At 33.4% G+C, this 17,943-nt stretch overlaps 1 protein-coding gene across 1 annotated transcript in view; it reads left to right on the forward strand.

The window, feature by feature from the left end:
- LOC124367614 (putative acid phosphatase 5) overlaps positions 1–17,720 on the forward strand; it is a 34,312-nt gene extending 16,592 nt beyond the window's left edge. Inside the window, exons 5-9 of the mRNA XM_046824575.1 lie at positions 4,748–4,990; positions 8,940–9,140; positions 14,091–14,250; positions 15,015–15,214; positions 17,461–17,720. Of these exons, the coding sequence (XP_046680531.1) occupies positions 4,748–4,990; positions 8,940–9,140; positions 14,091–14,250; positions 15,015–15,214; positions 17,461–17,655 (999 nt within the window). The 3' untranslated portion in view covers positions 17,656–17,720. The remainder of the gene's footprint in view (positions 1–4,747; positions 4,991–8,939; positions 9,141–14,090; positions 14,251–15,014; positions 15,215–17,460) is intronic.
- The last annotated feature ends 223 nt before the right edge of the window (positions 17,721–17,943 follow it).

The raw sequence follows: 17,943 nt of genomic DNA on the forward strand, positions 1-17,943 counted from the left end.
ATAGGCTAACTAGGGGGGTTCGGACCCTCCTATACTTGCAATGTTAATTTTAGCAACTTTGATGTACCTTTTCTCAAAAACTATTGAAGATATTGCAATGACATTTTTGTGGGTTACTTTTAGAATGTATCTGAACACTTTAACGCAGGGATTTTTTGAAAAACTTTTTTTGTCTAATTATTGATTTTAATAATTTATACTAAAAAAACTTTAAAAAAGTAGTAAATATTATTTTTTTATAGGCCTGTAATTAAGTAAATGTAAAAAGCTCATGTTAAAATGTGTGCACTTAGGTATATAACAAGTGGTAAAAATTTGGAAGACCTATTCCAAGTGGTTCCTGAGAAAAGGTACATTATATCTTTAAAATATACTTTTCCGGGAAAATTCTTACAAGGTTTTAACATACTTGTTTTAGTACATGCCTCGGGCATAAGATGGCCCTGCTGTGCTATCTTCCTCATCCAACTGCTCCTCTAACTTCCTTTTCAGTAGTCTTTTACTCTGCCTAGCTTTCTTCTAGAGCTCAGCCGCTTCTCGGTCACTTTTTTAAATTCAAATCAAGTCCAATTCTTTCATTGCCGAAACACAATTTTTCCCAGGTTCAATACCCAAACACTTTAACACTTCACATTTGGTAATATTTCCATCATTGAATGATGCAACCGCATCATGAATTATGCATCAAGAGTTTTTAGGCCAACAAATGTTATTTTTGGCAACTGACTCTAAATGACGCTGTTCAGTGACTCATTGGGGTTTTGAGTTTTGCCATGAAAACATTTGCTAAGCAAGTCAGATTTGGTCAAGTCTCTAAAGATGGGTTTTATATACTCCATTATTACCTCAGGCAAGTGAAAATGATTGTTATGATCATAACATAAATTCATAGCCTGTAATCTTTGGTTCCTGCTGTCAATACGTGTCAAAATGTCGTGAATTCACACAAAAATATCATACACAAGTATTTTTAAACTTTTTTTTATAAATCTTCCCGATGACTTAAAAACATGTTTTATATACCAAAATTTTTGTAATGAGACGAAGGTTTATTTAAAAATTACACCCAAAAAAGTGCTATTTAAAAAAAAATTTGGGTCCGAACTCCCTTACTTTGAATTAGTCATTTTACAACAAACACTTCTTTAAAGTCCATCCCAAATCTCACCATTTGTGCTCAACGTAATTATATTCTCTAAATGAAGTGGGTTATTATATTTACAGAATATAATTAATTTCATACTAAACCATCCTTTGTACCATAAACACTATGAAGAAGCTTCATGTCAGGTCATGTTATGACACTACAAACTGCAATAACTTTATAATTTTACCAATGACTTTATATTTCAATATTCAAAATAAGTATTTATATGATACATTTTTATTAAGTGGGGGGGGGGGGAGTAATAATGGAATAAAGGTAGGAACAGCAAATATCTACTGGAACAGATTGGTAAGTTTCAACTATTTTTTTCTTCTCTTAAGATAAGAAGCTTAGCAATTGCGCCTAGTCCTAAAATGACCTTTGCGCTGCTTCCGGAGTGATATGATATTGTGGATGGGTGTGGGTTATGGGACGCCTCCTTTTGAGATCCATGAGGTAGAATTTTGGCCATCAATCTCAGTCATATTCCCTCGGAAGAAGGGGAAGCCAGCTGTGGTGGCAGGGGGTGGCACGCCCTTATGTCTAGCCTAGATGTTACAAGTGGAGAGGCCGTTTCAAAGCTGGCTTCTCATTCTTCCTGGGGACATTATCTTTAATTAATACCCTAAATTCTTCTTCATGAATCTCGACAAGAGGCAGCTCCAACCTTAGCCATTAAGAATATTCTGTCACTTTAGAAGCAGTGCAAAGTTTCTTTTAGGACTACATGAAATTCCTAAGCTTCTTGTCCTAAATGAACAAAAAGACGTTATTTATTACGGTATTAACTGCTCTTCTCTTCTTAATCCCAAAATAAGTTTGTTTGTTGACGACAAATGTTCGTACCAAAGATAGCAACTCAATGCCAATGCAAGCTAAAACTTTGTTTACTGAACGAAATTAATTCTAAACTCAATACTGAAATCATAACTTTTTCCCCTAATAATTTTATGTATTTAACCCACAAAGTGCTGACTTCATGGCATGCGATAAAGCGAGCCGCCTGGTATTGCTGTCTTTTCTCTTGACGAGGTTAGTTTGACGTTTATCGCAAACTACACAACATCGATAATAGATGATTAACAACGTGTTTTGTATAGTAATAAACTAGAAAAACTACACTATTAATTTCACTTATTGTTGTCTTAATTTGTCTTAAATGCTGCTGCTAAACTATTGTTGATTTTAGCTTAGCATATTGTCATCTGGAATCTTGGATTCTTATTAGAATAACTCTTTACGCGAGTTATTTTAATTTTTGTTGATGACTAAAGTAGTTTTCCCTTTTGTTTACTGTTTTATTTCTGATTTTTACTTTCTTTAATTATAAAAGGCCAGAAAAGCGTTAAATACTAACAATGATTCTTTTGGATGATATAAATCTCATCTGATGAAGTAATTAGTTGACTGCTAGATTTTTAAGGGGTTTAAATGGCACAAACAACACATTTTTTATTTCTAATATATTTGTCTTTATTTAGTATATTTTGGATTGTTAATTGAGTGAGGTTAGTGATGTGTTATCCTGTGCTAAATATAAGAAAAGTAAACACAACTTTTTTACACGTAATGAATAGTAAGTAATTGTAGTTATTGTTTTGTTATTCTGTATCTTTTACTGGAAAAAATATATAAAATATAATAAACTTTCTTAATGTGTATGTACTTATAATTTACTTACAACATATGTCTGCACAACTCCAAAAGACAGTGTTGAACTTCTGGTGAATACAGCCAGCACTTTAGATTTAAAAGTTTATCCATGTAAAATCTGCGTTTTTCGCTTGAAAGAGGACATACGAATAATTTTTTTTATCATTCTTAGTAATAAATTGTGTACATGCTTGTGGTGAATATAGAGAGCACTTTAGATTTAAAAGTTTATCCATGTAAAATCTGCGTTTTTCGCTTGAAAGAGGACATACAAATAATTTTTTTATTATTCTTAGTTAAAAATTGTGTAGATTCCGGCAGACCGAACTGTTTTCCTGCAAACACACCTCAGGGAACGAGTTAATTGGATTCTTCTCCTCCAGTCGCACGATTGAATTTAATTGTAATTTTTTTTCTGAATTCCAGGTAAATCTTCCTTAAGGTGCATAATCTACAATGCAGGATCTACAGGTGCAAATCATTACTGGAAATACGTTTCTACTGCAAACTAATATTAAACAAGACGTTGAAACTGTATTACACTTTCACACAAAAAAAGAAAAATCTAAATAGAGGATATAACGTCAATTCACGATTTATTACGATACAAATGTAATTAAAATATCTAATTTTGTACATACATATAAGTAAATTGCTGTTTCGTCTATTTCGCTTAGGCGGTTTCTGCATGAATTATCAAGAGTAAATGTTACTAATTAAATGGTTATCATCTGAAGTACTTAAGATACAGATGTTACTTATTTGTCCAAAATATAGTTGCGTGTTACGTATATGGACTTGGGATAACTTTTCCAAAGTAAATATTAAAATTATTCATAAATTAAAAAAGAAGTTTTAAAATTTTTGCATGGCGGTGTAAAGTTGTAGATAAACATTTTTTTTTCTACAGACATTAACCCCACCATAAAATATTTTACAGTGATTGAATTGCATAAGAATATTGGATATTCACTTTAAACTTTCACATGTATGATTAAGAGCTGGCTGTAGTAAAATTAAATTAGGTTTTCTCCGTAAGAACAATGTTAAACATCATGCAGTTTGCACGCCCTTGTTCGTACAACTATGGGTGATATTTTATTTCTAAAATACTATTAATAAGCATCAAAGCGCTTTTTAGGGTTTTCGATATTTTGTATAGGCTACCTAATGAGATGTCTCCTGGATCGTTTACAGATTATAGAGTCTATGTATAGTATTTGCTAGATATGGTTATTACTGAGGTTTAGAAGAGAAGGGTTCATGTGATGATGCCAACCCACAGGCGTTCTTCTAGCTTCCTACCTGGCTTCATCCAGGGGCGGCGCTTCCAGCTCGTCCAGGGCTTCCAGAGCATTAAAACGAGCTTCAATGAAGAACAGGCCACTTACGACCTCTTTTTTGTCACTAAAACAGTCACTGGCATCGGGGTAGGACACAAGTTTGGAGGGAATCCATCTGTCTGTCGCACACGAGGCAAAGTTCAGAGCGACACTCGTACAGCCGAGATACACAAGGGGTTTCCATACCCACGCACCTTGGTTTGGGACCGTTTTTGATACTTCATAACGCGTTAAGCTCCAAGACGAGACGCCTACCAATACGTCCCTGTCAGAGACGCTTAGGACAGCAGAAAAACAGACTGACGGGACCACGGGGTGAGTTCCACCAATGTGGAACAGCTGTTACATCGTACAATAGGTTTCAAGTACTGAATCAGCTCGTTGATTTTTTTTCTGCACAGAAAATATAAAGTCTATATATAAGTCTTTTATTCCAGGTAGGTAACTAAATTTACTCTAACCAGATATATTGCAAATCTATTGGAAAAGGTTGGATCCGACACGAGGCTTGGAGTGCTCTTACCTTGTAAATGTGTCATTGTACAGGCGATAATAACAAAATTATATGATAATAGTATTGTAATTAATGAATTTTTCTAAACAGGCTGGCATTAGACAAATGTATAACGTCGGAAAAGATTTAAGGGCAAGATATGGAGATTTTGTTGGAGACTACAGTCAAGAGAAGGTCCACGTGACTGCATCCAACATGAGTACCAGGACTGTGATGTCTCCCATCAGTGTGATGGCCGGCATGTTTCCTCCTGTCGCCCCGATACTCAACAATTTACCGACATGGCAGCCCATCCCTGTCTGGGAGAACTCTACGGAATTCGATAAAGTTTACGTGAGTATTTTATACTAGTAATGATGTAGTGATTTCTAAGATTTATTCTTAGTTTCAGTTGATTTTGTGAACACTGAAATACTATTAATTCATTTATATGGGGTTTCCCCTGTTTAAGAGGAAGCTAAGGCGCCTACTGGTGTAAGGAGTCTACTACTCTGTTAGGTTGGGGGTGCCGTTATGTGTAGCACTTTACCTTTTTACCTTGCAAACTTTTTGCATTCTTTGTTCACAATTATAAGCAATAAACAATTGAATTTTATATTTTTAAGGGTACCTGTTTGTTATTTTTATTGTTTTGTAACTTTTATTTATATTCTAATATATTTTAGTCGATATGACGCTCGCCATACAATATTGTAATTGTCTACGACAATAAAGCTATTATTATTATTATTATTATTTGTTCAATAGTAAAAATCCGTTCGAGGTACAAAAACGTTGAAACAAAAAATTTGGGAAGTGTCACAAGCATTCCAAAACAATTATAGTTTTTTTTCTAGGTTCATAAATAACGGAATTATGAATTTAATGGAAAGAAATCGTGCTGGTAAACGAACTTAGTTAAGGTATTAAAAATATATATGTGGGTATCGTATTAACTCGCTTCAAGATTGCTATAGCCAGTTTTATATATATATATATATATATATATATATATATATATATATATATATATTATATATATATATATATATATATATACAGGGTGATTCATGAAGTTCTCCCCCCACTTCTACAGCACATTGTACTAGTACAAATAATGAAAAAATGTTATATAAACATAGGTCCGAAAACGCTTCGTTAGTGAGTTACAGCTAGCGAAAGATTTCGCATGAATTCCTGGGTAAAGAGTAAAATAAAAGCCATACTGAACTTTTGGAAAGGTTAGTTAAGTAAGAAATATTGTGGATTCTTATGTATTTTTACCTGATAAAGCTAATAAAAATTGGTTTCAGAACTGTACCTGTAGTAGTTTTTGAGGGATTCAGGGTTTTAAATGCAAAAAATTCTGGCACGAAACAATGTTTTTTTTAAGTTTGATGTACAATAACTTTGTTAAATTGGTAATAAATTACATAAAATCAACAAACATTAATTGTAGAAAAATTTAATTCTGAGAAAATTCATATAATCAAAGTCTAAAATAAAACAGAAATAAGTACCAAAAAATCGATTTTATTCAGTATAATACATTACTAGTTTTTAAGCAAAATTAATCAGGTTGGGCCAACCGTACGCACCTTTTTATAATAGATGTTCGAAAATGAGGCCATCATTATCAATACATTTTTGCAGCACGTTTGTGTATTGCTTTTGTTGCGTTTCTTAATTTTTTTCAGGACTTCCCTGTATCTGCACAGCCGAATCCATAGTACGGGCAATTAATTCATCACGAGAATTCACTTTTGTCTTGTATACAATGTCTTTCATCCATCCCCAGATGCAATAAATCCAATGGAGATAGATCTGGTGATCTTGGTGGCAAAGGGTGAGGCCCTCCACGACCAATCCACCAATCCAGTGTCCAGGAAATTGATGATTTAAGTAAGCAGAAACGGCACGTGAAAAGTGGGGAGGTGCTCCGTAATGCTGGAAATACAAATTTTGTCTGAGATGTAAAGGAACATTCTCTAACAGCTGCGGCAACTCTTCTTGAAGGAAATGCAAATAGAACTCAGCATTTAGGCGTCCCAAGTAATATGAAAGGTCCAATCAGCCGATTGTACAAAAGGCCACACCAGACATTGACGCTAAAATCGGTATTGAAAGTTCTGTTCCACTACCTCATGTGGATTTTCTTCTGCCCATGAGTGTTTCATTGTGCAAGTTATTGACACCATCCCGAGTGAATTGTGCCTCATCCGTAAACAAAATACGCTTGTAAAGTTGATTATTAATATTCAAAAAGTTGCAAAACTCCAAGCGAAGCGGGACCATCCCCTAGCTGTAGATGTTGAACCTTTTGTTTATGAAACGGATAAAATTTGTTTCGATTAAGTGACCTCCACACCGTTGACTGCGAAACTCCTATCCGCCTAGAAATACGTCCGTGTACTTACACCTGGACTGCGATGAAACAGCATTAATAACAATATCATCATCAAGTTGGACAGCTCGTTCATAATTGGTTCTAGTACTTGGTAGTGATCCTGTTTCCCGAAGAGTACGAAAATTTCCTGAAATTATTTTGGTATCTGGAATCCTCCTATTAGGGTAACGTAGTTCATATTCTTCTACAGCAGCTCTAGCATAACCAATTACAGTAACCCAAAATAAAAACCATATCAGCGTATTCCTCTGATGTAAATAAGTAAGGCATTTTTTCGCTGAATAAACAATCGAATTATAACTCACAGAAAAATTGCATTTAATAACACGATTCACAGAACCCGATCTCCTGCTGTAGCTTTCAAAATACCACTAATACACAGTTCTAACGTAACAGTACAGGATACCATTGTTTGATCAGCTGTTATTCGTGCGTTTCCAACTTAGAAATTAATAAAACAAAAAACTGCATTTCGATGATTAGTAAACAATAATGGGAAAATGTTTGCTTCATTTATTTCCGAACATTTGATGTAAATTTTTATTAAAAAAAAATACAACGTAATAAAACATGATATTTTTATTTACAAACAAATTTATTTAACAGTTAATCTTGTTTTCTCAATTTATCTCATCATTAAGGAACAAACATTTTGTTTTTTGTTTTATTTTAACTAAATACCGTACGGTATTTCTTTACAGCTAGTAATGTATTATACTGAATAAAATCGATTTTTTGGTACTTATTTCTGTTTTATTTTAGACTTTGATTATATGAATTTTCTCAGAATTAAATTTTCTACAATTAATGTTTGTTGATTTTATGTATTTATTACCAATTTAACAAAGTTATTGTACATCAAACTTAAAAAAAACATTGTTTCGTGCCAGAATTTTTTGCATTTAACCCTGAATCCCTCAAAAAACTACTACAGGTACAGTTCTGAAACCAATTTTAATTAGCTTTATCAGGTAAAAATACATAAGAATCCACGATATTTCCTACTTAATTAACCTTTCCAAAAGTTCAGTATGGCTTTATTTTACTCTTTACCCAGGAATTCATGCGAAATCTTTCGCTAGCTGTAACTCGCTAACGAAGCGTTTTCGGACCTATGTTTATATAACATTTTTTTTCATTATTTGTACTAGTACAATGTGCTGTAGAAGTGGGGGGAGAACTTCATGAATCACCCTGTATACGTGTATATATAACATTTTGAACGAGAGGTGGTTTTGGGTCTGGTGGCCTTATTCGGTAAAGCGTTCAGTAAGTGGTACCAAAAAGCTGATTGTAATAGGAGGATTTTATTATACAATATCTACCTAAAATCACACTATTGCAATAGCCCTCATGTTAGCACATATTTCAGCTGTCACATCTACCCATTTCTTCTTTCTGAACTGGAAGGACTAGTAAGATACACCAGTAGTCTAACATTAACCATGAAGTCAGTGTTTGGTAGATGGACTGCAGAAAGTAGGAGTAGTCATTAACAATTTGCACTGAAATCTTAAGAGGAGACGCTAGTCAGCTGGCCAAGCATCTCAAGCATCTCAGGCTTTCGTTCTTAACATGTGGCTATAGTTTAAAACTACGTTATAAATAGGTACTCGTCTCAAAACAAGACATTTTTCACTATAGAAACCTAGAATTTAGTGTCTCAATTGAGTTTAGTAATAAAAATACGATCATATATCAATACTAATTTGGTATAATTTATATTCAGCGTAGATATTCACATAAGAAATTTTCATTGAATATAAATAATGAATGTTTTAAACTTCTTACAATTTTAATCAATACACAACATTGAATAAATAAATTTAATTGGATTATTAATAGTTTAGTCATTATTAATAATTATTTCGAAATGATGAAAGTTTATGATTTCAGGTATATGATTCTCTTAACGTCGCCAAGTACACATGTCCAAAAATTGCAGCCATAGCCGCAGCAGCTGTTAATGTGTCCGAACAACCCGATCGTAGAAAAAATCGTCAACTGATTTACGAACTGCTGCGAGAAAATACTGGTAATCCAGAAATGAATTCAGTATTGTCTGTCGGAAACATTTATGACGTCATACTCTTTGAGGTGAGTTAAATAGATTTAATGCTGTATTCAAATTACAAGGCAAGTTTCCATTTAAGGTGGTACAATCGATTTTGGATTGTTTTAATGAATTTTTATCCTATAGCCTATTGATGCAAACATGCGTTAAAAACAAATGTAGAGGTTTTTATCAGGACCACTTTTTTAACCCACTAGCGCCGGGTTTAGTTACACACTAAGTCTCCTCCAACGCCGAGTATTTCTCCAACGTTTAGGAGTTTTTGACAAACACATTAAACACGTTATTTAAAGTTTAAAAAAGAGTAAACAATTAAAGATGTTTACAATCTTCTTAATTGATGTCAATTTGTCAAATAATTACAGCATATTACCACTATCACATAACTATCTACGAATAAAATCGGAAAAAGCTCGTAAAACATCAAAGTAACCATTCCCGAACTCGTGTACGATAAGGCACGTGGCGTCCAAGTAGTTTGAGTAATGCCCACAAGATGGCACCACCAACTAGACAGCTATCTTCTAGACATTTCTAACACAATATAACACCAAGAACACAAAATAACAGCTGATGCAACAAAACAAACGGCCGAAGATAAAAAGTTAAATTGAGTACTTTATTCATTCATGACTTATGAAAAAAATTGTATATAATTTAAGAAACTGACACGTTTAAATATCTTTTTACCGACGAAATTGGTATTTTTATAAACGAAAAACATTTTACTCTCTACAGTTATAGCTCATACCCATGCTATACAAATTCCACACTTTTGTGTTTAGCCATTTTTTGTGCATTATTACAACATTGTCTCAACTGCATCCTTTGAATGTCGGTGGTTTCACGGGAAATGGTAAAAATACTTTTGTACTTCAAATGGATATGAATTTAACAGAAAAATGTCCAAAACAAAAAATATATTCCACGAGCTTAAACGTTTAGCCTATTATCTCTAAAGTTAAATAAAATACTGTAAATTACAAATTATCAAATCTACCGCTTTGGGTTTGCTTGGCCTGTTCTAAGATTCCAATGCTATGTTTTGTATAATAACATGTTTTTTCTTTGTATATGATACGACGTACAGTTATTATATTGTAGTGTATATTATTATTGCTATATAACTACTTTCCCCTTCATTTTGGTAATGAATAAAAATGAGTAAAATGTCAGTTTATATTCACAAAGAATGATCAAGCTGCGAATCACTGAAGGTTCAAATGTTGCCTGTGACGGTAGGAATTTTTATCAGTACTGTCAATCTTTTACTGTATCGACTCTCCCCCTTATCGCGTTAGTTGCATTTTGCCATTCGATAGTTCTAACATGTTTAGCAAACATCAAATAAACTAAAAATAATTTTGTTGTGATCTGTACAAGATGTAAAACAGAGAAGTCTTGTTTAGAGAGTTACAGTCTTTTAGGTAGAATTTTTTTTAAACATCAGCCTATTACAACTAATCATACTTGACGTACCAAAAAACATCCAAAACGTTTTTTCCAACCGCTAGCCACTATGTTTGTTGTATAAAAACATTATAATTTAGAATTAGTTAAGCTAAAGCAATCAAATTTGGCACATGTGCTTGAATAAATAAGAGGAAAAAAGTTATTGCGTTATTTTCATTAATATTTAAAAACATAGTTTTTATTGAAAATTTGTAAAGTCAAATAAAAAAAAAAAAAACAGTATAAAATCACTTTAATGGTACGCTTGCACAAATCGGGGGCACCAAATATTTTGTCTTTTAATACGCATCAGCTGATTTATATAGATTATATAACGATTACAAGATTCGAACTATTTTTAAATTTTTATAGCAATTCTAAAGATACTTGTTTCAAACGAAATCCCTAAACGTACAGATAGAATAATATGTCTGGGCGCGCGGCCGGTCGGTGGTAGGCTATGGCGCGGGGGGAAGAGGGGTGTGTGAGGTGCGGCTTCATAGCACCTAATCTTTTAGCACCTAATCTCATACCACCTACAGAAAAAAAATCGTCATTTAGGTGCTGTGGTATTAGGCGCTATAAGGTTAGGTACTGTGCAACGATCCACGGTTCGTCGAAGCTAAAAACACAGTGGTACATTTTAAGAGGCTTGTCACATTGATTGCCTGCAATTTAATTGTGCTGCATCCTGCAACATCCAGCTTTGAAAATGTAATTTAAATATATGTATGCTGTACTAAACTACGGAAAGGGGTTTGAAAATACAGTGATACATTTTAATAGGTTTGCCAGGTACTGAACTAAATTAAATTCAGAGGAGTACAGAGCGAGAACGCGCGGACTGCTCATTCCACTATTATAATACGCGGGCTATCTGTAGTTGGCAGGAGGGGCCCCTCCATCCCCACTCTTTCTCTCCGCCTGGCTTGATCGCCCCATTAAACACACACGTGAGGAGCTCGTGGCCTACCCCTCCGGCGATCCCCACCACTCCCTTTTAGGTGGTGTGATATTAGGTGCTATAAAACTCCAGCACGATCTTTAGGTGCCGTGCGACTCTCGGGCATTTCCTTAGGTGCTGTGAGATTAGATACTATAATATTAGGTGCTATGAGAATCGGCCTTATTAGACGGCTAAATTTTAGGTGCTGTGAGATTAGGTGCTATTAGATTAGGTGCTGTGAACCCCCACGGTGTGTGAATCGCTCATTCCTGAAAACATCACGCCCGCGCCACGGTGGCGGACTTCAAGGTCGGGCCAGCCGGAAGGGCTTGGCTGACTTGTGACTCATCTTTCCCTCCAGCAAACCTTCCCTCCAAACAATATAATAGCAGTGTGACATCTGTTGTAATAGAGTGAGCATCGTTAAACTTCAGTATTAACAGTGAGTTGTTCTAAGCTGTGTGTTACTGTGTGCAGTTAACTGTGAATAATTATTACGTATTTTATTGTGTTATTTTGTTTTAGTAAGAAGCTTATTTCATAAGCAATATGTGTGACCGCGTGAAATCAAAACTGAAGGGTAGAGTTTTGCACAGTCAAAGTCGTGAAATTGTCAGTAATGTATATATATTCATGAAAAAGGAGGCTGATGAAAAAAACTTTAAGTATTAAAGGCCCGTGTCCGAACAGCAGTAGCTACAGGCGTCTCAGAACGTGAAATCTCAAGAATTAATAAAGAGCTTAAAAATTTAACCGTTAATAATGACAATGGTGAAAGTAGCTTTCTCAACCCAAACAAATTGAAAAGTAATCGTAAAAAGCCTATTACAGGATTGGATGACTTTGACAAAGCTCTGATAAGGCGAGTTGTGTACGAGTTCCATCTTCTAAAAAACAAGCTACCAACTGTATCTTTGTTACATGAAGAATTGAAACAGCGGATCGACTTTAAAGGATCAAAATCAAGCCTCAACAACATTCTTAAAGAACTTGGTTTTCGATGGAGAAGGACACAAAATAACCGCAAGATTTTGATCGAGACTAATGAAATAACAGAAAAAAGAATTTCGTATTTAAGAGCACTCAAACGTTACAGAGATGAAGGACGTCCAATTATATACTTAGACGAGTCTTATATACTGACAAGTCATGTGTCAAAAGCGAGCACGACTACTATAAACGTATGTTTGCACAAGCCGGGAGTAGCAAACAACTGATACATGTCAACTGTGACATTTTTAGAGCTCTTGGCTTATTCATATACTATAGGGTGTTAATTAAGTCCTGATACGCCTGGGTATATTCCCAGCGGATTGAGATATCGATGTAAAATATTCACCATACCTATTCAAATAATTGTTTGGACTTTTTTAAGGATAAGATGGGTCACTTTAAATGTTCAAAATGCGACCCCTATCTTGTGACATGTCATTTTAAAGGTCTATTTTATGGAAACTTAATTACACGAACAAAACATCACTACGACGATCCTAGCAAAAGCTATGGGAAAATAACCCCCCACAAGTAAGGGTGTAAATTTAAGGTTGTGATAGATTCTCCATAAAGGGAAATTATCCATACTAATAATAGCAATATCTTAAATAACTCCGTTATTTATAAACCTAGAGAAAATATTAAATGTGTTCCAAAATGCTTATAATATTTTCTAAACGCAACGTTTCGAGGATTGGAATCTATCCTCTTCGTCAGGTGGGGGAGGTACATACAAAAATAGAAAACAGAAAGAAGAAAAGAAGGTAAGCAAAGGGTTCGCATATACCCAGAAGCTGCTTGGGTGAGTGATTGCACTTGACTTATGCTCAGGACTCCATTCTTTGCAGTGACAACCCCTGAACTAGCCTCTAAGGAGCTTTTTGGTATGTTTGAACCCTCTGCTTTCCCTTCTTTTCTTCTTTCTGTTCTCTATTTTTGTATGTACTAGTACCTCCCTGACCTGATAAAGAGGATAGATTCCAATCATCGAAACGTTGTGTTATACCTTCTGTAACCATAGCAATGGCAAATGTCCAAAATTCTGTCAAATCATCCATCGTCACAAAAGTTTTTTTTAACATTTTGCTGTTTTTTTTTTATCTCGAGCAGTTTTCAAGAAATTTAGTGCGTGTAAATCTCATGAAAGTAAATTAATAATATTTCAGGTGTAAAAACTACCTATTCTTCCGTCTGAGCCATAAGGACTATATTTATAGCCACAGTAAAACTCAGTATTTATCTCTTTCGTATACTGAAATTAAGTACAATAGATATATGTAAAGTGTGTGTAAAACGCTTTTAATACATAAAATCTATTTAATAATAAGAGATTTTTTGTGACCCAACTTGATTTGATACAACTACGATTATGCCATTTATATTCCAGATACAAAGAAACACACAACCGTAAAAATATCTAGAACATGAAAATGTGCGACGGAAACATTGTTCAACTTCCACTGTGTTCTTTTTCAGAAGAACAAGAATATTTTTCACTGGTGTATATTTGAGCGATATCTGTTTATTTTAATAATCTGTTTGTCACTTTAATTCCAAAGGAGTTAAATTAAATGTGTTTTAGGGCTTAAATGGGCTTCCACAACCTGAATGGGTTATTGAACCAAGGCCAGAGTTGAATAACAAACCCCTCTTCCCCGATCTTCTAGAACCCATTTTCTTAGAGTTCTATTATAACAACGTTTACTTAGAACACAAACAGAGCTGCCTACAGTTTATTTCAGGTATAGTTTATGATAAATTGATATTGAAGGATATTAATACTGGTTTGATTATAATGTGTCTGGCGTGACTGTTGTGTATCATCGTAATGGCGTGTATCAGCTCATCATTAGTCATTAGTACCTACACGTAATTAGCACATTTAAAATAGTGTACACTCTTTGATTGTTCAACTTTTTAAAATTTAAAATGCATACATTATATTTCCGATATTATCTTATTGGCATTTGTATTATTATTTGGCAAGTTGTTTGCTTAATAAAAATTAATAGTTAGAATTTAAAAACCCTGTTCACTATGTTTGGGTGATATATAAAACGATTTGAAATCTTGGAATGAATTAAAGTAAATTTCATTTAATTTCATTTTGAAAGTGTTTTGTAAACTGAGCAATAAATCACATACAACTTGTATAAAATATTTTTAAGCTTATCGCATAAATAAGGAAAACAACGTTTACTTAAAGTATTACAAAAATTACGTGATAAGTTGACAAAAAATCGTATTAAATTTATAAATAGTATATTAACAGTAAGTGAAAATTCCTCTTTGAATGATTTATCAAAAGGAAATAAACTGGAAAATAGTCCGAAACCAAAAAATAGACTTAAATGACCGAAATCTGACTCTCTACGTTGTGCAAATGTCTATAATTTATTATAATTATTTGAAAGGGTAAGGTTTATTTATTTTATAAACCCCACTGTACTTCGGTATAATACAATTTTACTGTTTAAAGTTTGACACAATTTTATATTTCTTTCAGGACCACTGCTGTACAGCATTCAAGAACAACTAAAAAAACACGAAGTGGCAGGAGAAGAAAAGTTCAGGTTTCACGGAACATCTGATTTTGCAATAATGGGTGTGCTGAGTGGTATGGGGGTAGACGTGAGGGCAATCATTGACCCCGGCGATGGTGTCTTGTTCGAGGTTCATCGAGAGAACCTAATCTCAGAAGTCAAGGTAGGCCTACTACTCCTATTTACAGAAACAATATGAAACACACATTTAAAGCCCTACGGAGGGAGGCACTGAGATTATATTTTGTGTGAATTAAAACATTTACAATATTATTGCTAGAACACTGAATCTTTGCGATGTTTTTTTACTCTCCGATCAAGAATGTTTAGGTACCAACAATTTAAAAGTTATACCACCAACGAACTGGGAGTGCAAAATCAACGGGAGTTTCATTAAAGTTTAGCTCGTTTCAGTCTTCCAATTTTTATTTCCATAAGAAGGAAAAAGGTTACCAATATTTTGTGCTTTTCAAACAAACCACAAATTTAAAAATTCGTCACTCGGATACTTGTGATCCTTTATTACAAGCAAATTTGTATAAAATATTGTTACAAATATATTTTTTTAGTATAAAATTTCATAACTATCATATAAAACAAATTGCCAGATAAACTATCATATAAACTTTTATTCTTGACCGGGCAGTTAAAAAGATTTGGAATTTTCTTCATTACGCCATTATTTTGGACATCTAATGCTTGCCCGGCCAATGGTGTTCTTTCGGTAATCACCGTTGAGCTGTTGGTCTCCTAGTAAAGTCAAGTGATGTGTGAGCCAGTTGAAGTGTACCCCCACCTTTTCAATCAAGGTTTGTTTTTAACTCGAATAATTTTAATTACTTGAATAAACTAATTGATTGAAAACATTTTTAAATTATGTGTTTACGTTCATACTTCAAGATAATGTTACCAAACTAATACAAACTTACGAAAGCAAATAGGGTTAAATATAAATATTAACTAAAAATATTCAAATTTACACTGAACTATGTTAAATAAACCAATCTAATTTAAAATAATTACACAGAAAATTATATATGTTAATAAAGAGGTTACTCTATATAAGTTAAATAGTATAGGTAATGGGTATTCACATTATGTGGCTTAATTAGTGTATCTCACTCATCTAACGTTGTCAACTATTTTTGACACACTTATCATGGTTGCGTCAGACTTAAATAAATTTTAAATAGCTCCGTTAACAATATACTCTCTTTATCTAGTTGTTTGACGGTGATATAACTAATATTTATCTGGTTGTCACTTTTTAATCTATTACGCTAATAAAAATATAATCAGATAAAGCAACTATCGTTTTATTTTTTTAATGATACCTTTAAATTCCAACTTTCCAGCCGAAATTAGCACGGTTGCCGATTGATTTCTTCATAGAAATTGATCTATAAATTGAAATAAATCCTGGGTTACGTACATGTACTTTGCAAATTGGCTCTACGCTGCTAGATTATTGCCGGTCCAATTTTGTTTATAAATTATCCAAATTTAATCGGGCTCGTTGAAATTAATTCTTTAAATACCATTTTATTAAAAGTACAAAAGCAACAAAATTTGCTACATTTTTTCTCCTAGTTTTATTACATTTATGGGAAATAAAACTGAAAAACTTGTGCTTGTAAAACCGTAAGATATTGGTCATATACGGAGTGTTCAAAAATGGGTGTCATAAACTTTTGATGAAAAAAAAATATCCTATGAACATAGGTCACGAAATGAGTCGTTTCGCAGCTAGACGCAATTTTGTATTTTTATATAAAAACTTCATCTCCAGACTGGTAAAGCTACTGATACCAACCTTTGCACATTGATAGCGATAAACAAAAAATGGATAATTAAAAAAAATATTAGTGTAATTTGCTTTAATATTAACAACATGGCGTCAATTTAAAATGTTTAAAATCAAAATACAAAAAAAAAAAAAAAACAATAGTTTTTATAAACAATTTACAACAAACCAACTGTTTTGCATCTTTTTAAATTCCAACGACACTCATTGAAGCAAAAATCCGTCCACGAATAAGCGAGTACGCCCAATACCTTAAATGTATGCTTGCACAAGCCTGGAGCAACAAACATTTTGTCACTTGAAAAACATCAGCTGTTTTGACTGGTTGCTCAAGGCTTTTGTTGTACAATAAAAGAAATACAAAATGCCGGCGGCTAACGGCTAAATTAAATGTTTCTCGACCTATATTTATGGATCATTTCTTTTTTGAAATTATGAGTACTATCAGGCACAGAAGTTTGTGATGCCCTCTTCTGAACACCCTGTATATCAAGGACATTCAAAATTGACGTCTAAAAATTGAATGGGTTGTAATCATAGTCAATTATACTACACTAGAAAATAAATTTTTAACTAATGTGAAATGTTTATTTTGTTCTTCCTAGGTCCTATATTACCATTCTATGAGTCATACCCTCGAAAGACTGATTCTGGGAAGATGTCCCGATCCATGTACTGTGGATGAATTCATCAAGAAATTCCCAGGTCTCACGCCAGAACGGTGGACAGAACTGTGTTTCTCGGATGATCCTTGCCCTCCAGCTGAAGATTTTGAGAAAACAAATTTATACGACTTTTAAAAGCCAACTTTGATCTGTATCGTTTTAATTAAATAATTTAATAAAGTTTTATAATATATTTTATACTCGTATATACAATGTTTTAAACCCTTAAAATGATTCTAATCATAATTTATCTATCAAAAAAAAACTTGGAATTCACAGAAATTCATTAGTGATTTTTCTATTTCTAAAAAATTTAACAGTGGTGCATTGTTCATCAAGATTTTAATAGTTTATTAAATAGTAAATATTACTATCTGTTGCCGCTAATATAACAAATAGCAGTATACAATTATAATTTAATTA

Source organism: Homalodisca vitripennis, chromosome 8 (assembly GCF_021130785.1).
Source record: "Homalodisca vitripennis isolate AUS2020 chromosome 8, UT_GWSS_2.1, whole genome shotgun sequence".
Taxonomy (NCBI): domain Eukaryota; kingdom Metazoa; phylum Arthropoda; class Insecta; order Hemiptera; family Cicadellidae; genus Homalodisca; species Homalodisca vitripennis.